Raw genomic sequence first — 23,847 nt, forward strand, 5'->3', positions numbered from 1 at the left:
AAAGAAGTTAAACATTTAGAAAAGAGGAAAACAAAGAACTTATAGTTCAATTCAAGTGATTGGATAGAGAGGTTAAAGATACTTTGGGATATAGTGCTCCAATATATACATATGGTAACTTCCTTATTAAGTATTCAACTAGCTAAATATAACCTCATCACTAAGCAACAAATTACACAAAACCCACAACAAACAGAAATCAAAACATTTAATAAAACCAAAAAGTGTAAATGTTTCATGGCTTCCAAATGGACTTCAACACTTTTGAATTCAAATTTAATTGGAATGATTCGATTTCGATGGTGGTGCTCTGATAATTTACAACTTTTCAATTTGAACACTCTCAGCTCTCTGCTCTTGGAGCATTATATACAACAATGATTGGTTGCCGCTTAATTTCTCGCATTCGCCGGAGGAGTTGGAGCTCCTCCGGGCACCGGAGACAAGCTGACGCAATCACGACATGCAATAAGGAACATCCGAATTGTGGTATCTGCGACAGGGATCTCAGGTCTGCCATTGAAATGTGGCAGTCGTTGAATGAACCTGGAAAACTGGGCCCAGACTGGACTTGGACTGTGACTCCTTGCCAGCCCCCCAACCAGAGGCACTCCACCCACATGCGAGTAAACAAGAGCTCATGTTGTTCAGACGATCAGGCGATCGAGTGTACTTGGCCTCTCCCTTCCGAGTTGGTCGGTGAATCCCAGTTACTCCTATCCCGTGGAGGCGGTACTATGGAGCACTTTGTCCAAGTTCTGGAGAAATTTTGAAGGGGTTTTTATGAAAGCACTTGGAAAAAAATATAGTTCTAAAGAAGCTATTAAGGAAATCATATGTAATTTGAAGTGATTTGTATATTTTATTAATTTTCAATTTAAAAATGTTTGCTGAAAATTAAGTGTTTTCTTTTTGATTTGATTATAAATGGTAGATCTATAAATGTTACTCAAGAAGTAAAGAGAAACCAAAGTCTGTTTCTATATATTAATTTTATTAATGATTAAAAGAAACCCCGAATTTTTCCATATCTATTTTCCTTTCATATTTGTCAGCCCCTATATCCAAGTAATTTTTTCATACATATATTTCTGTATTAGTGCTCTGAGCATATCCTCTAGATACACATGTGTGAATGTATCTGAGGTAAGCATGAGCAGAGCTTGCATATGTCAGGAAATGCTTTGATCTCTTAATTTTCTGCAAAAATACAGTTTAAATCAAAGGGAGGCCGCTGCTATGGGCCACGTGTCACAATATTTGTGACAGCATTTACGAAATAATTGTTGAAAGAGTGCATCATAATTAACATGCCGCAAAAGGTGACAAAACTCGGTGGTACTCGGTTTTTCCCCCCCATGTAATACAAATACGATTTCCTGATAAATAAAACTACTTTGTAGTTATCCGCTCTCCATGGAGATAAATCATCTCAGCACCTTGGGTACTAATTGTTTTTTCCTGACCTAAAATTAGTTATTCATTCGTTTGACTTGGCTAATTTATTTATCACTCTCTGCTCGAGAGACAGGGGAACCAAAGTAAGGCCAGGCTTCTTCTACCATTTGATGGAGATGTTTGGCAAATTTAATTCCGAAAAACAATGAACTGTCTCTGGCTGAGGAGGGACCGGGACATGTTTTTGAGTCGTCGCAGTTCCACATGGTTAAATGCGGAAATGTGGGTTTTACTTCTTCTCCGCGAAAGCTGCACATCACCTATCGACTGGATAGCCGTCTGCTGCACTCTGTTTTTAGTCCCATCATTGTTTTAGTTTCCAGTGTGATCGTTGTCTGCATAATAACATGTTATTATCATTTTATTTGTTTGCCAGCTCAGGCCACTCCACTCTCGGATCAAGCAGAGACTCGGATATCCAGATACTCCGTGAAGAAGTATCTGCAAGGTAAAGGTAAACGTAAGAGAGTCAATGTGCTAAATGCTCGAAACACATGTTCTTGTGTTTTTTAAGTGTGTCTGCCGGAATTAGCATAATTTCGGATTTCACTTGGAAAATATCAGGGTTTCATCAGATGCTTCAGAGGGTGTTTATTCACATGTATTATTTTAGAAGTCAGCTAAATAATAATATTTATGAAGATGGAAAAATTTAGTTTCTCTCTTTAAAGGTTCTTATTAATTCCTCAGTATTTAAAATATACTCCCTGATAATACATTAATTCCTGTGACCAGTGTAAGTTTAAACAATTTTGGGTTAACAATAGAAAACACGCTTAAGCTGGCCAAGCATAAAAGCCGTGACTTTTCGAATGTCGACAGTTTCTCAATAAAGAAACTACGCCTATTGATCGGTGGGACTTTGAGAATGCTGTAAACCGATTAGGAATCCGTAGTCCCAATGAAGAGACACTAGCCCTAATATTGGAATTTCCCTAAGCCGGGCTGAGAGAATAAACAATTTGTTGGGTGGAAGAAAGTTGTGTGTTGTGTGTGTTTTTTGTGATGGAAATTATGCTTGCCGCTCTATAATAATTAAATCATTCCGCCTCTGAAAACTATAAGAAGATACACGATTGATTTAAGCTGACAACCAAAATCCGTTCCAATTTCCAATGGCGATTGAGTCTTAACGGCGCTGACAATATGGATTTGATGCTTTTCGATCGCGATCGAGATGGAGATCGAGATGGAGATGGGGGCCTTTTGTGCGATGCGACAATGCAGCATACAAAGCGCTGGGCGCGTGAATTAATAATCTCTGGTCCATAAAAACAGATGTCAGCTTAAAATTCGGGCACCGCCTTTGTGTGCTACTGGTTTTTTCCTATTCAATACCCCGGATTACGCTACTTGTATTGAGTTGGATCTGTAAAAACGGCCTTCACGGGAGCCAAAAGTCAATCGAATCGACTGCAAGCCAAAGTCCAGGAATGTAGTTTCTGGAATTGGTTTGGATTTTTATTTGGGTTTTATTGAGAAAAATAGAAATAAAGTGATCTTGTTTGAGCGCTTTCGGAAGAGGTCATTTATTTTATGGCTCAACGATGCACAGGTTCAAAGTTATTTTCTCTTGCTCAATTTTTATGAATTTCTAGCAGTTGTAGTATGCCATGTTAATTTTGATGTGTGCATTTTGACATTCCCACTGTGGTCGCACTTGATTTCGGAATAGACTCTGTGCTAAATTATTATTAAATCAAAATGAATCCAGAGAAATTGAAGAAATTGGAGGAGCAGGTGCGCATCGGTGGCAAGGGCACTCCCCGTCGCAAGAAGAAGATTGTGCACTCCACGCCCACCACCGATGACAAGAAGTTGCAGGCATCGCTGAAGAAGCTATCGGTGAACACAATTCCCGGCATCGAGGAGATGAACATCTTTAAGAGCGACGGCACTGTCATCCATTTCAACAATCCGAAGATGCAGGCCTCCCTGCCGGGCAACACGTACGCATTCACTGGCCACTGTGAGAGTAAGAAAATCTCGGAGATGATGCCTGACATCCTCACCCATCTGGGATCCCATGATATTAACCAGCTGAAGAAGCTGGCCACGGAGTTTGCCAATAAGAGCGCCGCCGGCGGAGCAGGCAGTTCAGTTGCTGCTGCTGCCGCCGATGCCGGTGACGATGATGTGCCTGATCTGGTGGAGAATTTTGAGGAAGTTGCCATGGCTGATGTCCCAACTAATGGCGAGGTGGTGGCTTCCACTTAAGAGGAACGCGTCAGACTGAAGACATATGAACACACCAGGCGGAGAAGCGAAGGGACAGGCAGGTATACAGGACATACCGCCCAGCCAGAGACACTACAATACACACTCTACACACTGAAGAAAGCATCCTGATTTCAAATCCTGGCCGAGCGAGCGGTACGTACCTGGAATATAAGCCTTTCCTTCGCCGCCCTTCGTCTCTTTTCTTGAGGGTCATGCTGCAAACTGTTTTACGAAAGTTGGAACTAAGCTAATTATTATAATAATAAAAAGCATAACAAATGTCCATAGCTTAAGCCACATAAGACATATTATATCTTATCGTTTTGATTGTAATTCCCCCTTGTCCCCATATCATAAGGATATGGATACCATCACAACTCCTTATGGCGAAATCGCACTTAGCCATGGATGAGCCACAGCAAATCGACCTGCGATAGTCGATAATGGAAGACCATAAATAACTTGTGGGGTTTATTAACCCCTGACTCCCTCCACTCCCTAGTCCCCCTAGTCTCTTAACCATATACCGCCTTTTGTTACCTCCATTCATAAGTTTTCTGCTCACTTTGCTCTTGTTCTGTTTATGTCGGCGAATGCGTTTCCGGTCAGCGACACACAGGAAAACACGTTTATAGCAAAATATTGTTTTTGTGTTTCTTCTGTTGTTTCGTACTCCACCGAAAGCCCTTAAATCACCGCATTGGTAGGGGGAAAACTGTCTATGATTAACCAATAAAAATAAATAAATACTGCATTATACTTAAGGGAAAGGAAATGAAAAACGGAGGGAGAGCGTCGCGACGGTTTTCATATGTGTTCCAATTTATTAACACCTTTTTGTTTTTGTCTTTAGCTTAATTCTTTATAGCTGTTGTTAGCGGTTTTCGTTATTTTTTAATTTTACTTTTTTGTAAGTGTTTATTATAGATATAGATATTTATATAGCTTTTGGACATTGTGGTGATTGGTGGCAGTAAACGTACAAAGCTCATCAAAAGTATTTTATTTTTTGATTAATGGTTAATTCATATTTTTGTTTAGGTTTCTTCATTTTCATTGGGGATTTATGTGTGATAAAAATAGGAAAAAATGTAAAAATGTAAAAAAGAAACTGGTTAACTGCTAAGCTGTGCCATTAAAATTGGTCTAGACATCGGAGAAAAAACTGGGCTTGGAAAAAACTCTGATATCCCAATTATATATTTCAAATAAATAAAAGACTCTTTTTTTATGATTTATTTATACCAATAATTGTGGCTTTTGTTTAATGTGTCTCATTATCATTCTTTTTATTATAAGTATATACAGTTTTACTAATTTACACTACGCTTAGGGCGCTACAATTACGCGAGCTTACACATTACTTACAACTTGTGCATAAAGTACAGCGAATACACGGATCTCTAGTTTTAGGAAATAATTACACGCACATTTAGGGAAGTTATGGTACATACGAAGTAAAATAAATTAAATTTATAAACGACAGGAACAAATTGGTAACTTAAGACGATAAAAACAATAACAGCTAAATCAATGATTGCTCGTGTACATTTGGCTTGGGTTCGGGCTTGGGGGATTTAAGGGGTTCTTTCCTTTCAGCAGACTTCGGGTTTGATATGTTTTTCTGGGGGGAACTCAAACGAAGAAAACCAAATAGATCTGAGGATCTACACAGGTGAGTGGGAGATATAGGAGGACAGACGGAGAGAAATCCTGGCTGCCAAGGATGTGTGCTCTACATTTTAGTGGGTTTTTCTCTCTCTGCCGGATCGGTGGCCTTATATCGGCTATATACGTGTTAGTGGTCGGGTATATGCATTGTATTGTATTCATTGATGTCGCCCCTGCTCTATATATCTTCCAATTTTTACATCCTATAAGCTCTGATTGCATAAGTTGTATGTAATTAAATTAACGTATCTTCAAATGGTTTTTGGATTATCATCATCTTCTCCACAAAAATTGCACAACGTCTCTGGGGCAGCAGCGGTTGTTGTTTGGGTGTTCCAATCTATATCTTTTCTATTTTCGTTTTTTTTTTGTTTTATATATATTTTCTTTCAGTTTTTCTCATATATATTTTCTTTTCGTGGGGGGGCCCATGCCAAGGGAACCGCTGCATTTTCAGCTGGTTTTTGCTTGCTATTTGGTATAAGCGGCGTTAATCAAAATACCGAATAATCACATTGTAAATTATTGTCCGAAAGTGTAATTATACCTTTCAAGCCCGGGCATCGAAGTCGGATTAGGAATCGGAATCGAAACTGGATCTGAAATCGGATTACGGCCGCAGGAGCGTCAGCTTCTGCTGCTCCCGGAAGGCGATCAGCGAGCGGAAGGCGGAGATGGGCGAGGCAACCGATGGCGCCGTCGTCTCAGGATCCGGAGATGCCGATGGATGTCATGGCTTTGCACTCAGCGAGGTGACATTGACGCCGGGCGATATCTTCCCGGAGTGCGAGGATGAGGACGAGGCGGTGGAGTTGCTGGATATTGGTCCCATCATGTGCTGTGCCGCCGACTGCCCGCTGCTCGTCGGTATGTGCACCACATCGCAGCCCATGGATGAGGACGAACTGGAGGCGGAGGGTGAGGCCACTGGCGGTGGCGCCACCTGATGCTGGGCCCCACTCGCTCCACCAGTGCCCGAGGTGGTCAGACTGAGCGGTGCAAAGTGGGGTCCATTGGCGGCTCCCGATACCGCCGCCTTCCACAGCAGCGGATTCATGCCCAGCGGTCCGTTGTGCGCCGCCAGACTGGCCCCAAAGCTACGCTGATGCTCCAAGAACTCCTGCGTGGGAGCACTCAGGTGCGCAGCCGCCGGTCCATAGAATCCCCGATACAGATCCGGGCGGACATAGGGCGAGTAGTTGGGTATCCGAGCCGCCAGCGGGGACAGGATCTTACCCGGCGATGGCTGCTGTCCGGGATGTCCATAGAAGCCGGGATGCGTGGGTGGCAGTTCTGCCGCCAGGTTATCCTTAGGCCCCGAGCTCGACTCCTTGCTATCCTTGGAGGCCATGTCGGCCAGCGACCAGATCCTTGGCTTGGCCGTACCACCCACCGCCGTCTGCAGCGAGTTCTGCTGCGCCTGCTGGTGCTGCTGCAGCAGTTGCTGCTGGTGATGATGGTACGCGGCAATGTCCGGGGGGGAGCCCGCCGGTGGCCGGAAGTGATGGTGCAGGGCGGCGGGATGGAAGAGCGGATGGGCACCGGGTGGCATGCTACCAGGTCGGTCGTACAGATCGGGGGAGCCATTAGGAGAACCCGGTCGGGACTCGGACCATTCGCTGTTGTTGCTCTCACCAGGACGGTCCGCAAGCATATCGCCAAGGCGACCGCTGCGGTCTTTGTCGTCCGTGGAGCCCACGCCAGAGTCCTTGGCATCTGTAAAGGGATTGGGAAAAGAAAGGGATGAAGTTAGTATAAAATTGGGAAGAGAGAAAACAATTCCTTTGGAAAACTACTTCGGCATATAAGGAAGTATCTAAGTTTTCTAGTTAAGTTTTTAGTTATTTTTTCTTACCTAACAGATCATTATCCTCCGTGTTCTTGTCATCATCGTCATCGATATTGGCATCATCATCATCGACACGGTTCCTGGGCTCCCAGGTCATTTTGTTCTCCTTTTTCAGTCTTCTTCTCGCATTGGCGAACCACGTGGACACCTGCGTCAGTGTCATCTTGGTGATAATGGCCAGCATTATCTTCTCGCCCTTGGTCGGATACGGATTCTTCTTGTGCTCATTCAGCCAGGCCTTCAGCGTGGATGTGGTCTCGCGGGTGGCGTTCTTCCGCCGGGCTCCATTCAAATCCATGCCATAGCTGCAAAACAAAAAAAATACAAGAAATGGAATTCTCAGTTAGACGGGGTTTAAAGTCAGAGTTTTGCGATAAGGACAACCGATGGAACGACCAACGACCGACCATTCCTCGAATTGCCAGCAGGTGATTAAGGCCCGAATGGAATGCAGGCCCAGCTGTTGCCAGGTCGTTTGGAGTTCCTGCTTAAATATGCGCCAGGCCGGGGCCCAAACAATTGTTGCAATTTGTTAAACTGGTCGAAAAGGGACGCTGGGCGGGCTTGGGCTTTGTTTGTGCGTTAAATTTGTTCATCATAAACGCATTTGCATGGGCCCCAAAAGAACATTTATGCCCATGCAGTTTGCGGTCTGACACATTGCTCCCCATCCCACTGTCCCCGGTCCACGGTCCCCGGTCCACTTCATCCACAATGGGAATCGATGGTCGATGGTCGAATGTTGCCGCATGCCGCCGTGGACAACAACTGTCCTTTATCGCTTTTTGTGGGCAGTTAACATGAACGTTTTTAGTATATTGAATGTATATACATCGCGGTGAATGCATATATGTCCGGGAATACTTAAATACACATGGGATAAATCCTATAAGAAGTTTTTTAAATTTTAAAAAAGAATTAACTAAACAAGACAACGAAATGCATATAAAAACCAGACACAGTTTAAGATATACATTTTGTGTTACATTTGAGAGCTTCAATAGAAGACTTAATTTTCTGAGAAGAACATATAATTCTTAAGTTTATTTAAAGGATTTTCTATACAAGTAGATCTTTTAAAATTATTGGTATTGTAATTCTAAAGCTATTTTTGTGGAGCTTCTTTTTTAAATAATCTTAGATATAGTTGCTTAATGACCAGTTAATTTAATATTTGAATTAATTTGACTACTGTCCGTCTCTTATTTTATTTCTAGATATTTACAAAATCCATAATTCCCAAACTATTATTTTGAAACATGGTTTTGAAATGCCTCAGATATTCTTTTACTTTTGTAGGAAATATATCCTTAAAAATTGGATTCAAACTTGAAATTAATTTCGTTAGAAACTTGCTATAGGTCCTATTAATTTTTTGAAATAATTTCAGAACCTTGTTTTAATTTTTTCAAGTGTACAAAATGCAAAACAGCAATACGGGGGAGAAAGAGAAAACAGAAACAGATACAGTGCCATCACATACATGTGTAGCTGTCTCATTTGTAGTTCTCAGACAGCTGCCCGATCCGAACAGAGAGGATGACAACGATGTCAACTGGATGCTAAAGCAGCTATAGCCACATCGAGTATATATATATACACCACATCCATACATATAGCCAGTAATATACAGAGGGATTGCTGCTGCTCTGCTCTGTGCGATGCATTAATTAATTTAAGTTTGAATGCAAAGTGTCGCCAGAGTGCGAAACACCTGCGCAGACAGGCACTCTGCCTTTGATCACCTGACAGCTGAATACATTTTTTTAATTTTCCTATCAGCACTGTAAATGATTGGTGACGACACCAACGCCCCCAAGTGCTTTTCCCTCCGAAACCTAAAAAGGTGGGGTTCTCGCGCGCGTATTTTGAATTTTGAATTTCGAATGCGAATTCGAATTCGAATTCGCCAAACCGCCAAGCCGGCACGTCACGGCGAAATAACTCAAAATTGATTTATGGCAAATATGGTGGTATGGCCAAGATAGACAACAAATGTGATATATCATCGACATCGACATCAACAGTAGCTGCATGAGTCAACTATCAAATTTTGTTATGAGTGTCAATTACAGGGGAAACAATGGGCCCGCCGATGTACCTGTCCGAACGTGAGGAGAGGTGAAAATGACGTGACGGGATGTTGTCGATTGTCGATTGTTTAACTGGCAATTGTGTGTTGGAAATTTATGTCACTTGAATGCAGCATGTTTTGTGGTTTTTTAGGTTTCGGAGGTGCGTTGCCTTGCCTTGCGTTGCGTTGCGTTTCATTACGTTTCGATCGGCGGAAGCAACCCACCCGCCGACGTGCAAACGATCAATTACAAGCGAATAAATGGGGAAACTCAACAAAGTGACTATCGAGTATCGAGTATCGAGTACTGATTGCCGAATGCCGCTGCGCCTGCGTGCCAATATGCGCCGGACTTTTACTATTCGAACGCACATTTCTGCGTCGGCATTTAAAATGCACCTGCACGCACCTGCAGCACCTCAATCCGAAGTCCCATTCCAAATCCAAATCCAAATCCCAATCCCACTCACGTTCCGATCGACGCCTTTACAGCGGACCACCATCCGAGTTTATAGAGTTTTTTAGATAGCGCGTATGTGGGGAAGTATCCATCAGATACTATTGTGACTAATCCTCACCTGTTGAACGGATAGCCGGCAAAGGCCGCGTCGTAGGGATGATACATCGAGGGATATGGCCAGGGGGAGGCTCCGGCCACCAGGTTCTCCTTTAGATCAATCCCAGCCTGGAAGAAATCGATAGATAGAGCAGAGCATGAGTATTTTTGTCAAAAATATTTAATTTTAGACTAATTTCTAGATGAATTTCGGATTATCGCAGCTTGAACCCACAAGACCTTGAACCAAAATTATTAAAAATCATGTTAAACAAATTCATTAAGACATATTTGTGTTTATTTTTGGATGGATGGATGGCTTAAGATGGGGCAAATGTTATCAGGAAAAAAACAGAGAACAGTGGAATTGGAATTTTTAAGGGGAAATGATTAAGAAATGTATGTTTAAATGTATAATTATCTAGAAACTATATTAGAAATCTTAATATTTTGATTTAAATTGGTAATGGGAAATACCCATTCGATGCTAATTAACTCGCAATATTCCCACTAAGCTAGAATATATTTTAGTGACACTGTTCAAGTGATAAGCCGGAAAACAATCTGACCAGCATCAGTCGGGCATGTGGACGAGTCGTGACGCCTGACAGTGACTTTAAGAGCTGGTAGATCTCTCTCCACTCGCTCTACCAGATTGTCTCCTTAATCGCTGTTTCGATGGAACAAGCACATATAGTGCCATTAGGCTGAACGATTGGAATCACAGAAAACATTTAGGAACACAGACTTTGGCACTGATAGGCGTGGGACAACAGGCGTGTAATATAGAACGCCGATTAAGTTTAACACGACAATTATCTCAGTGTCTTGTCTCGATTCGCTGCGACATTTGCCAGCTGTTCGGGGACCGATAATGGCGGAGCGACAGAAGCAGCTGCCTTTAGTATATATACTCAATATATTATAATCGTCGAGATCGGACGCATATTCGTCACCTGAGCCACGATCCGCCGCCGCAGTTATGACACAAACATATATTGTCCAGTCTGAAACAGCGGGGGTACGAAAACAAGATGCGGAATCAATGAGAACGAGCCCGATACGGATCTACATGGCACCACAGGACGAGAGAGTGCAGGATGCACTCGGATGCAGGTCCCAAAATCCAGGCGAAATCTATTGTCTCGCTGTCGCGACGAGCGTCTGGACAGAAATTGCTGTGGATTGCGGCAAAAGCGGAAATATTTTTATGTCGCCAACACGAAAATGTTGTGCCGTTGATGTTGCAACATCGCTATCGCTGGCCATCGATGCGAGTAGGAGTCTGGCATCGGGATTGGGTCTGGGTTTGGTTCGGGTTCGGGTCTGGGTCTGGGACTGGGTCTGGCCAAAAGAGGTCTCCTCTCCTGCCACTCGTTTGGCGCAGCATGTGGTGTGTGCGAGTACAGCGGCGATAGACTGATAAACAGCAAAGGCAACAGCCACAGATCTTTCGGGGCCAGGTTAACTCCAGGGCCAAGGCCCTTTGACAGGTTTGACACTTAAAAAAAATTATATATAACTCAAAGAGGCGAAGAAAAAGCCGTAAATATAATTTATGAAATGATTTTCTAGCTAAAAATGATAGAAAAACCAAAGTGGGACTAGGAAATATAGCTTAATATATTACAAAAAAATCTTATTAAATTCCTGGAACTTACATAACTCTGATTAAAACAAATTTCTAAAAATTTAATCTGATTAAATTGAAATCATTCCCAGAAACTACTTAATATTCTCTTTGAAGTCGTTTGAAATATAAATTCAGGTTCCTAATCTTACTCTTTACTCTTTGAATATAGTTGAAATGTTCATTAATTCAAGTTTGCCCTTTAAATGGAATTCACTCTTTCATTTTGCCATTTACTTGAAATTTTGACTGTAATTCTCATCTTTAATGAAAGTAATTTGTTACTTAATAACATTATTATTGATTTCAGAAAGACATTTCTTTGAGTGCATCGAACAGCCTGCTTCTCCGAGCGATTGCAGAAGTCAGTTAGCCGAACATGGACAGCGTTTTGGGACAGACTATATTAAATTACACGGGCTGCTCCTATTTCTCAATGGAAGCTCGAATCGAACCTTTGCTGCTGAACTGAACCGAGACCGAAACCAGTTTACGTTTTACAACCTTTACAATAATCACGCCCGGCTATCACGGGAATTGGCCAAAAGTCGAGGATGGGAATGGGAATGGGAATGGGGGATCCTCACATCCCAATCCCATACACCGAATCTGTGTCGTGCGTGTTTGGCAGCGAGTGCGTGTAGGCCATGTCGATGCGGGTAAAGCGCATATAATAAATTGTAGCCGGCTACCAAGCCAAGTAGTATCTACTATATATGTATATATCCACTGAGCAACAGTAGCTGGTTGCTATTGCCTCTGGAGTCGGGAGTCGCGAGTCTGCTTCCTTCTGGACAGAAAAACGCACCCGTGCCGGCCGGGATTTGCGCTGGCGGTGGTTAATATTAACAACATTCGACATGTTTGCGTCTGCGTTTATTATTACCAATACTGCGATGCGGCAGCAACAGCAGCAGCAGCAGCAACAGTTGATGTTGCAGCAGCAACTGCAACTCGTTTTTTGTTGTTGTCGAGTTAAATATTGCATTACCACTGGCGACGACAACTGCAATTGTAAAATGCTGTGTAGCGCGCAGATCGCATATTGCCGATAGCTTGTTCTTCCGCAACAATGTTTATGCATTTGCAAAAATGTTTGTAGTTTCGGCTTGTACCAGGTGTGTTTGTCTTGCCTTAAATGCCCAAATCTGACCACCATCAGTGCAAGGAAGAGGGAGATTTTTAACCTTAGCTTATCGAAGTAGCTAACTATTTAAGAGTTACTAAGAGGGTTACAAAAATCTTATAAGGTAGGCAATCAAATATCACCAAAATGACCTTTTTGTACATACTATTTGTAAACAGCATAACTCTTAAAATATCTTACTAAATCTAAAAATAAAGGTTGCCTTGAAAGTTAAGCAGCTGATAAAGTAACTTCATTATAGTAAAGTTAAAACTCTCTTTAAATATTACAAGCTGATTCATCACAGTTTATCATCTGTTTGTTAAAAGATGAATCATTGCAGTTAAAAATTTAATTAAATATATATAAAAGAACCGTGAAATGGTGTTTGTTATGCTCTTTAAGTTATAAGAATAAGAATTATGTACTTTCTGAAGGAAATAAATAATAAGCAGAATTTCTATATTAAAAATAAAGAATAATAATGAAATCATAAGGAACACTATGTATACTCCATCTCCTCCTGAAATCTTCTCTCTTAACATTTCCCATTAATCTTCTCCCCTCACAAAACTAATATTTGGCCAAGGAACTTGTGTTTATAATAAAGTTCCCCCCACCTTGGGGAAACCAACATGAATGACTGACCACTGGCTGGCCACAAGAACACTCCAAGTGGTTGCTGGGATGATGTCTGCTGATTCAGTGGATCCCAACCATACCCGACAACCGGAGTGCGTCGTTTCACGCATCGGGAAGTGCGGTTTTTGCCCAGGGCTACCCTCTCTTCCTTCCTTCGTCTGCGGGCAAATTAAATAATTCAAATTAAAATGGGTCTTTGTCTTCATTACCAAGGAAATTCTGCGACTGTGTTCCCTTCACGCCAAACGTCAATGCCTTGGTATTACGACTATATCGAGGAGGAGGAGCTGGAGGAGTAGGATGGAGGATGGAGGATGGAGTAGTCCGATTCCGATTCCGGCTCCTGTGGTCTGTCGCCCTGATGCGCCACGATTTGAGCGATGCGCGTAATGACGGGTCGAGTTAATTAATTGCTGCTTCGATTTAAAAATAAACGCACGTTTGCCCGCCGCATTCCCGCCTGTGCAGCCAAGAATGAATGGAATCGGAATCGGAATCGAAATCGGATTCGGATTCGTCTTCGTATTTGGAATTGGAGTTGAGAGCCGGGAGTCCCGGTAGTTGGGAATCGGGATTCGTAATCGAAATTGAAATTGAAATTGACGACAGCGCGGAGTTTGAGTTTGCGCCAAAGAATGCGTTGTGTACCAGCTACACTAATCTACACTGATAAAAAATTAATTACTTGTAAAATAAAGTAATTGAACTAATTTTTGTGATCAGGAGAAGTTTGAGAAGAGTTGAGAAACATTTTGATTTTTGAAAGTAACTTATTAAGACAGAATCTTAATTCAAAATGTGTTCTCATTGTAGAATTATTTTGGGATTTAAAACCACTACAGAAGCTGTACAAAATTAGCTTTCATTTACCACTATTGTATTGTTTTTGATTTCAATTTCTATTGATTTTTATAAATATAGAAAAATAACCAAAATTTTCGATAATATGGTATGTAAAAATCGATTTTAAATTAATAACCTTTGATGATTATTTAACTGTGTACTGAATCCAATTATAATCGAAGTACATTGGTGTTTTGTTATAAAAAGAAAATTATTTGTGTTTACCAATTTTTTAAATATTGATCTTTATAATGAAATTGAAAGAGAAACTGTACTATTTTTATATCCATTGTAATAATTATTTTATAGTTAATGTATGTACTTGTGTTTTCTGGGATACATTTTAGGTAGATGTTAGTTTAATTACTTCTTTATATTTTAGGTAGTTGAAATGACTACTTTTTAAAAATAATTCTTTTCAGTCAATTAAATATTGACTTTAAAATAATAGGTCTTCAATTTTCCCTGTGTATCCTTGTAATTCTTCCCCCTTTTTTGTAAAACTGGAGCTCCCAGCTGCCTTCGATGACACTTTTTTTCACAACTCTGCTTATAAAGTTGTACAACTCTGAGGTTGATGTGGATGGTGTTGCTGGTCGGTTGGTTGTGTTGCCTGTTTGTTTGTACGTTGTTCGTATGCGTTGCCATGACTGCTAATTTGTTTGTTGTAGGCAGGACGGCCATTCACAAATACTCTCGTGCCAAGGCAGCCACTTCCTTTTCCTCCTACCCATTTATACACATATACACACTTATACTACAAAAGTGCAAAATTTACTGTTAACGAACATTCTCAACTTTGCCAAAAAGCCAAACAACAACGGCAGCAACACAGAAACTTTCCACAACACTTACGGCAACAACAATGAGATTGGTGCCGAGCAGTAAATGTATTTAGTACCACCGCCCCCATGCCCCATGCCCCACCACCACCTCTGGAAAAACACACCCCCCTGGCCGCCGTCACCTTGCCATTAGGAAAGCCACCCCCAAAAAACACAACACGATAACACTTCGACATTTTCAAAAGTTGACAAATCAGTGCATGTAGAGAGGCAAGGTTCCAAGGAGCAAGGATGTGCCAGGATCGGGCCAGGATGTTTTTTGCTGGGAGGCTGAGCCGACTCTCGGGGGTGGTTTTCTCTATAAGACCAGGAGTGTGAAATTGGGAATGGGGCCTTCAAATATATATACGGAGAAAGCAAGAGAGTGGTCCGATTTGTAGTTGCTTTCTGCTACATTTTGTAGAAAACTTGCCTGGGGGGGCTCGAAAAGTTTTTGTAGCTCCCACAGGATATGAGCATATACCGCAGCTAGCAGTCCTTTGTTGGGGCCAAAAACCCAGGGCGACTATGTTGTCGAGTGTGAAATTTCATGCTTGCATTGTTGTCGTTGATGATGTTGCGGCACTTAAACTGGGGAAAAGTCAATATACCATTTTGGGCTGCTTGCCCGGCGTCAAGTGTCTAAAAAGCAGCCATTCTGTGTATTCAGGAGGGCTCTGTGTATATGTGTGAGTAAAGGATCCAGGATACAGGGTCCAGGCCGCGTAGGGAAAGTCCAAAATGGGAGGACACTCATTAGACACTGGCAAGTGTCTACAGGCCAAAGTTTAACTTAATTGTTTGGTTTGACTTTCAAAAATCATATTTTTTGAAGAGGTTTTAAGACTTTTAAATAACTTTAAATATATCTTAGATAGTTCTTTATTTTCATAACTTTCTTTTAAACAAATTCACTCTTTAGAGATATGTATATTTTTGAGCTAAGGAAATTATATTAAATGTTCATCCAATTTCTCTGAGCCTGTCAGAAGTGAGCCAACAAAAGACCCATTTTAAATTAGGGACAGCCTTTGGCAATTAACCAAATTAATTTCTTCGAGTGTCATTGCCCAACGAGTGCAGGATGCAGTGCAACATATGCGACGGGGTCGCAGTCAATTTCTTACCCAAGGATCAGCAGATAAACGGATGAATGGGAATGGGAATGGAAATGGAACTGGAGGGCGGACAGCCTGACAGCCTGTCACTTGCGTGTTGACAAATTTATTAATAAGGTACGAGGCGGCATCGCCCCCAAACAAGATGGGAAAAACTGGGAAAAACTCGGAGGGAAAATACACCGGGCGCGGCCTGGGTTCGGCCTATTTGTTAGCGGCGCTCTTCAAATGCGACGAAGTCATCATCATCCACCTTCAGAGCCGGAAAAACCGTAGAACTGGAGAGCAGGAGCAACGGAGTTTTCCTGAGTTTTTGGGAGCGGGACATGGTGTATTCCCGCGCTGCGGCAACTTGACAGCCGCTTGACAGCTCGTGTCAAAGTAATGAATCCACCGCATTGAGCAGACACTTTTACAACTACGGGTGTACGGCAATATATCTACATACAGAAATACATATCTATGTATCTATGTATCTTCTCGGGAAGAGAAAACGCTCCAGTTTAGCGCCGGCGGCTGAAGTGACTAATTACGACCCCGGATGATTTATTTAGCAGATGCCGCGACCCGACCTGCCTTGTCTTTTAAACGCCTGCCATCGATCCGGAGTAGGGCCTTGTGTCTTGTGATCTTGTGAGTACTCCTGCCAACGCTCTAAATTGGCGTGTCAGGCAGATAGTGCCTCACGATCCCGATCTGGCACTTTCATAATTTGTTTTTCTTGGAGACAATGGCTAAATTTATACGAGCAGAGCTACTGTCCGGAGATCGGAGACCAGAGACCGGTTATCTATCACTTGAACTAGAAACCAGTTGAAATGCAAATTCATCGATTTGAATATTTTATTATTGGGCTTGTGTTTGATTAGGCGAAACACCATTGCCGGACATCGATTGCACTTAAATCACTCGACGGGCGATTATATTTAATCACACATTAGCGTTTGGCCAGATCAGCGAATATTAGGTTTAGTCACAACAACTACTACTCCTATTTGTATATATTTGTATATATTTCACTCCATCTTCAGTAGCGGCATTCGAAATACTCATTCATTAAACTCTCAGTTTCAATTTCACAGTCGTCAGCGCGTTTCAAGTTCTGTGCTTCTGTTTCTTGGGCTTTTTGGTTTTGCTTTTGCTTGTGCAGCTCTCAAGACTTTTTCCTTTTTTGGCTTGTAAGCAAATAAATTTATGTGTTCACTTTTGAATGCGACATTTTATCGGATCATATTTAATGGGCGCGAAAAGAGGCCTCGACAGGGGAGAAACAGAACGGAGCTGAACTGAATCGAAAAAATGCCTTACGTACTGCGAAGACAAATGCACACATTTAATTTGAAGTAAATACTTGTGTTTCATTTAATTGTCTGGGTTTCTGGGAATGTTTAGAGGAATTTATAGACTATTTTTAAAGATTTTAAGATGTGGCTAAAATATTTCCCTAGTTATTTAAATACTTCTAAGACTTCGCAAGGACTTTGAGACTCAGTTACACTTTTAATCATTAAACATGTAATCACTTTAAGCTCATTTAATCACTTGATTTGCTTACATTTATTATTTAACCAGATGTTTATATTTAAATTAAGAAAACCGGATGCAATTAATCAAGTTTAAAGGACTTAAGTAGTTCTTTAATTCAATTAAATGCACTTTAAACCAGGTTTTAGTTACCAATTAAAGAAGTTTAAGTTAATGATTAAAAGAACTTTAATGAATTTGTTTTCGGTTTCTTTTAAATATATTTCTTATTCTTTTGTTTATACTTGTACGTTTCATTATATTTCCAAGTAAGTTCTATAATTGTTTTCCCTCAACAGTTTTCCAGACAATTAAAAATAAGATACACATTAAATTACAATTTCTTCCCTTTCCTTTTGAATGTCCTGAAAAATTGTATGAGACAACGTCAACAAGGAACCAAAGTCAATACATTGTATTTAGTTCGATTGACTGGCCTGGGGAGAGTTTCTCCGATTCTTAGGTGGCTTTCCCGGGAACCGAGCATCGAACACATGCCAGAACCCAAGACCAAACCCAATCCCAAACCATTGGGTGTCCAGTCTTTGGGCTCCGCATGTGGTCCCCAGAACATTGTGTCCAAATAGAATTGTTGGCAAACAAAGGCAAATTACATGATGCTATTAGAAGCAAATGCGAGGCGAACAAAGGGCCGACGGCCAAGCGCCGGACATGCTGTGGACGTGGTGGATGTGGTGGCCAGTCAGTGCCGCCTGTCCATTGTCCATAAATTCGGACAGTGCAGGATCCTGGCAGCCTCTCAACTCGAGTCGGAGATCGGAGTTTAAGCCAGCGATATTTCGCAACTTGGCGGCACACACACAATGTGGCTTGAAATATCGCCGCTGGCGAACCAAAGGTCAGCCATAGGCTTAGGCCCTAAGTACCCGGGGACCTAGGGGACCTAGAGGACCTGTGGCCCCCAGCCTGACAAATCGCTTCAAGCGAGGCTCTGCTGTAGGCCAGTTCTTGCGCCACAGGTTCGGAAGCATAGACCCGCGGGGCACGATCAAATGACGACAACGCGACTTGAACCTCAACTTCAGTCCTGAGCCCCAGAGCTTCGGTGGTGGTCTCCCGCTCCGCTTCGACTGGACAAATTCACAAATTTATTGCGCCATTGTTCGGGGACATATGACTTATGAACAGGCTTTGCGAGGCACACAGAGAAATATTAAAGTTGAAGACAAGTTTAAATATAAATTAAGAAGCAAATTCATTCTTTTTCAAATGGAAAACCCCATCGAATGAAGCTTTATCCCTCAATTAATTCTCAAAAAATATTCCATTAGATCTATGATTTTTGTTCAGTGCATCGCCTAATGCATCCCCAGATTTTAAGAATTTCCAAGTGCTGAAGCTCACTTACCGGATTTGCGTAGAACGGCGGCTGATCGGCTCCAATGCCGGAGAGGTAGGCGGACATGCCCTCCGGATAGACACCGAGGGGCACTCCTCCGGCTGCGGCTAATCGCTGGTAGCTGAGCATGTCATACTGGCAGGAGCAGATCGTCTGGCCACTGACCGGATCGGTGTAGATGGTGCGACCCGTATCACAGCAACGGTTTCCCGAACCGGGTCCTCCTCCACCAGGCGCTCCTCCTCCCGGTGGTCCCGCTGAATGCGGTCCTCCTGGCGGCGGCGGTCCACCGACCAGCGGCAGCGGTAGGGCGGGCAGACCGGCGGCCGGGCCGCACGGTGAGGTGGAGCGGGCGCCCGGCGGCACCGTTGAGGTCACCATGCCACTGTGGCCGGGCCCAGAGATGCCGGGCGCACTCAGCGGCTGGGCGGCGGGACAGGCGAGCGTGGGCAGGGTCGACGGTGGACTCTGCGGAGCGTTGGTTGGAGGCGTGTTGGGCGACGAGGTGGCAAGGTGAGTTGAAACGGCATTCTGGAAATTGATGGAGAAATTTAAGAGTTAGTAAAGGTGTTAAATTTAAGATGTTACAAATTAAGATCCTGATGTTTGAAATTACTATACTATTCTCTTATTAATTCTTACTCAAATTAAAAGAAAAGTCAGATCACTAGCTTCTATTGTAGTTATAAAATATTCTTTAATTTAAAAGGGTCATATTTCTTTTTTAAATCAATGTACTGATAAGTACAAATAAAAACCACCACTAAAACCCCTTTTAACCTTTAACTCTAACTCCAATAAAAAATTAATAAATATCATCACCAAAAAACGAAACTAATTTCAAACGCTTCCCAAAGGAATTCCCTTTGTCTCAATATTTATTTACCAAATTTTGTATTAAACGACTTTTTTGGTTTATGGTCAGTCCCATTAAAAGGTTGCTTCTTGCTTTGGATAAAAAATAACATAAATAAAAAATCAGAATATAAAGAAGAGAAAAGCCGCATAGATGGTCTACTGTACCGCGCTACCAGCTGGCACTAAAACTTAATTAAAAACGTTGCCCCTTATCAATGCGATAAGCGCGACTCTTCAGTGTGTCCGAAGGGCCCAGAACAGAACTCCGGATCCCGAGCTCGGTCTCAGAGTGTCTCCCAGAGTCAATAAAGTGGGCTCTGGTGCCATGCCCACACCTCCCCCTTGTTTCCCCCCTTAGCCGATCTTCAAAGTGGGGCCGCCATTACCAACAAATCATGTTTTCGATTGACAACATTGATTTAAATTACACAGCCGATTGCTGCCAACGACGACAACTGACTGCAACATCGACAACAGCAACAGCGAGGCAACAGCAACAGCAACAGCAACGACAACGGCAACGTCCTAAGAGCAATTTGATTGTAAGTTGTCCAATGAGTGCCCGGATCGGGTCTCTATAGTGCCATAGTGTGTGCCTGTGCGCACATAAGCCTATCGCGCACTTTTGTCAACACTTTTAGTTGCTTGCAGTGACTGCAGTGCCTGCCTGCACATTCGCACATGGTGGAGACGGGGGATCTCATGGAGTCTTGGTGGATACAAACGGGTTCCTGGTCTCTCTCTGTGCCTCTTCCCGTTTAACATTTTACAAATGATCCGAGGCGTAAGATACGATTTTTATCGCCGGCCGCCGGTCGGTCACAGAGAGAAAGAGCGCTGCATGTTGTATCTTCGGCGGCTTCGGTCGTGATTGATACCGCCGCTACAGATATTTGTATATATATATGTATATTTGTATATATAGTATGTCCCTGGTCCCTTGTCCCGTCTCGTGCTTTCATCGAGTGACAACTCAAGTGGCCCTATGCGATTAAAAATTAATTCCCGGTGTTTGCTGGGATGGATGGGATCCATTGGATGGATCCACTGGATGGATCCATACTGGTAGGCTTCCTTATCGCTTGACTCTTTGAATCAGCCGCCGATAATTATCGACTATCTATGACTGCAGGCAGTGTATCTGCGGCTATATATATTTTATTTTTGGTTAGCCCGAAGTATTTGTTTGGAAAGTATTTAACTTTAAGCCAAGCCACAGGTTGCCTTGCCTCAAGGAAATATTTTTAAAGGATTCTCTGATTACTAAACCAACAGGAAAAGTAGAAAATCCCCCGAGTTAAAACGAGGAACGTACTCTGTGACCTTGCTGGGTTGGTTAACAACCAAAAAGACATTGCTTCTAGGGATTTTCCGAATTGGCAGCGAGCATTTCGTGTGTTTTGGCCAATGTAGCACACTTGTGGTCCTGATATTTTCAACGGATTTGGCAGACATCGATCGGAACATCTTCTCGGGTTTATTTTTAACCCCGTGTCTAATGTCTATCGTTTGCCAACCTCAAATCAAATCGAGTTAAATCGATTCAGATCAAATCCCACTGTTTGTGCAATCGGACATGTGTTCGTTCGATCAACAAGTAGTGCCATCAATAAAACGGGTTTCCTCAAGTGCAATCTAATTGTCACTATCCAAACTCAGGCATTAATAACAACGAAACTCATCTTACAAGCTATAAATTCCATACATAATAGCTGCGGAAAAACAAATTGGAATACGCACCATTACTAAACAGATACCGGTTTCATTACTGTGCACTGTCATTTAATATTAATTTTTGCTTTTAACTAAAACTATAAAGCAAATCTTAATGTTACGATCCACGATCACGAGGTGGAGATCCGCGCGATGCACTTGGAAATAAAGTATAGGTTTTAATTGTGGATATATTATAGGGTTTTACTATATGTTTCGGTTGTTTTGTGAGTTTCTCTTGTGTGTGTTTTTTTATTTCTTGTAATTTTGTTTAAGAATTTCTTGTAATCTTGTTATTCATCACTTTGGGTGTTGCACTTGCCGACGGCTAAGGATTTTTGTGTCGTTCGGTTCGATCGCCGGGTGGGCACTACGTTAATCCGTGAAATCCGACGGCTGGCGATTAGGGGGATCGGAATCGGAATCGGGTACCGAGAAGGAGCTTTGCCTTAACGCAGCGGGCGCAGCTATCCGGAGGATGCGACGTATCTCAAACTGGAGCTGCGGCTGCTGGGAGCTGTATCTGAATCCAGCTCGCACCACGAAGGCGAGCGGCGTGCGGCGGCGACGGCGGCGGGCAGAGGAGCACAGATTCACAGCACACACAGCACACGGCACAGCGCACAGCGAACAGCAAACGGCGGACACGAGCGGTACGAACAATCTGCGTAACAGTCAAAAGTAGACTAACATGAGTTTCTTGGGCAACTACAAAGTGTACGACAAATGGGAATTACACGACAACCGACAATCGAAAAACAGCGCAAAGCAGCCAGGCAGCGGCAGCAACAACAGCAACAAACAACCCCACGCACAGCAACACACACACAGATACTCTCGCCAGCGAGTGTGTGCGTGGTGAGAGAGAGAAAAACGGGTTTTGTGCCACAATATGGGTGCGTTCTCTTTGCTCTTTTCGTATCTGTGTGCGGAGCAGAGAAGGCCGAACCGTATCTGAGCAGTCGTCGGGTATCTGTATCTGAGTATCTGAGCAGGGGAGTATCTGGGCTGGAACTGTGTGTGGAAAAAAGTAGCAAACGAGGCGGCACGACTGCGACGACGACGACGACGACGGCGAGAACACGAACGGCAACAACGGCAATAATGATTATCATTATAAGTGGGCTGGCGCTGCTGCTGCCAGGCTGTGTGTGTGGCAATTGGAATCGGTGGCTATATCCCCCTATATTCTCTTATTACCGATGCGAGTGCAAGCGAGACCCACAACCGGTTGCGTCACGGGCACAGGGGAGGGTGGGAGAGCGACACAGCTACAGAAAAAGTATCTGCCAGTTGTGACCATAAATAAAGTATCTGCCAGCTGCGGCCGGCGTGAGAGCGGGATAGCGTTTCGGCCACGAATCGCAGGCAGTGCTGCCCGCATTGCCACTGGCCTGTGGCAGCAGTGCAAGCGAGATGGCGCCAGCTGTGAACAGCAGCAACAGCAGCAGCAGCAACGAGCAGCAACAACAGCAGCAGCAGCAGCAGCAGCAGCAGTGAGCGGCAGAACATGAAAAAATTAACTTAACAACTAGAAAAATGGCTGTTATTGCGTGTTGTTGTAAATGCCGATGTATGTATTTGTAGGCGGTGTTGTTGCTGCTGCCGCTGCTGCTGCTGCTGTTGCAACGCTGCTACTTGCTGCTGCTGCTGCTGCTGCTGGGTGTTGCTACGTGTAGTTGTTGCCATAAACAACACAACAACAACAACAGCAGCAGCAGTAACGTCGCGACGTATGAAAGCAAAGTGTTTACGCTCGCTTCTCGCTTTTCACCGCCGATGAAAAATGGTAAAAAAAAGCCAAGAGGGGGAGACAAAAATAAGTAAAAAGAAAAGCCTGATGAACATGAACGCGACTCGCGAAGAGGTTGGGCCAAAGTATTATCATCCCCCCTTGGCACCTCGCTTCCCCCTGCTGACCGCTTTGGCTGGATTGGTGGCATCTTTCGCGCTGCTGCTGCTGCTGCTGTTGCTGTTGCTGCTGCTGCTGCTGCCGTCTCTGCTGCTGGCTCCACTCTTACATTTTATTATGTAGGTATTTGTTTTTTGCCCTGGCGTTTCTTTAACTTTTTCTAATTAATTGAAACGCCACTCAACGGCTAGAGCGGGACGGCTTGTATATGCTACATATGTAGGAGTATCTGCAGTCGAAAGCTACTTTGTCGGCGGTTTAACCCCCGGCGGGCCACACCTGAGCCCCATCTCTAGCCCCCGTCCCCGTCCCCGTCCCCATCTCCATCTTTATGCCCATGCCCATGCCCTAGCCCTGGCCCCAGCTCGAGGCCCGAGCACGGTGTCGCACACGCAGTAAACAAATTCTTACAACATTTAAATGAAGTTACGGCAGCTTTATCCTTTTCTCCATTGCCCAGACATCACCG

General features: G+C 43.2%; 1 protein-coding gene and 1 pseudogene across 4 annotated transcripts; one reads left to right on the plus strand and one right to left on the minus strand.

Annotated features, from left to right (window-relative positions):
- The first annotated feature begins 3,074 nt into the window (after positions 1 to 3,074).
- LOC110177517 (transcription factor BTF3 homolog 4 pseudogene) lies at positions 3,075 to 3,971 on the plus strand (annotated as a pseudogene). Its single transcript, XR_015272038.1, has one exon. The product of XR_015272038.1 is annotated as a transcription factor BTF3 homolog 4 pseudogene (transcript).
- A 965-nt stretch (positions 3,972 to 4,936) lies between these two features.
- On the minus strand, positions 4,937 to 22,153 carry mirr (iroquois-class homeodomain protein mirror). Of its 3 annotated transcripts, XM_020944216.2 has the most exons (5): positions 21,494 to 22,153; positions 18,905 to 19,426; positions 9,851 to 9,957; positions 7,205 to 7,503; positions 4,937 to 7,065 (listed from the first exon to the last, which is right to left on the minus strand). In XM_020944216.2, the coding sequence occupies exons 1-5, from the start codon at positions 21,533 to 21,535 to the stop codon at positions 6,080 to 6,082; spliced, it is 1,956 nt and encodes a 651-aa protein (XP_020799875.2). In that variant the 5' UTR covers positions 21,536 to 22,153; the 3' UTR covers positions 4,937 to 6,079. The 3 variants fall into 3 exon arrangements, with proteins under 3 accessions (XP_020799875.2, XP_086690574.1, XP_086690575.1); XM_086834448.1 differs by lacking the exons at positions 18,905 to 19,426; positions 21,494 to 22,153 and adding an exon at positions 11,611 to 11,749; XM_086834449.1 differs by lacking the exons at positions 18,905 to 19,426; positions 21,494 to 22,153 and adding an exon at positions 10,785 to 10,918.
- Between the last annotated feature and the right edge of the window lie 1,694 nt (positions 22,154 to 23,847).

This window comes from Drosophila serrata, unplaced genomic scaffold (assembly GCF_035046125.1).
Source record: "Drosophila serrata isolate PLE 108 unplaced genomic scaffold, ASM3504612v1 contig_272, whole genome shotgun sequence".
Classification (NCBI taxonomy): domain Eukaryota; kingdom Metazoa; phylum Arthropoda; class Insecta; order Diptera; family Drosophilidae; genus Drosophila; species Drosophila serrata.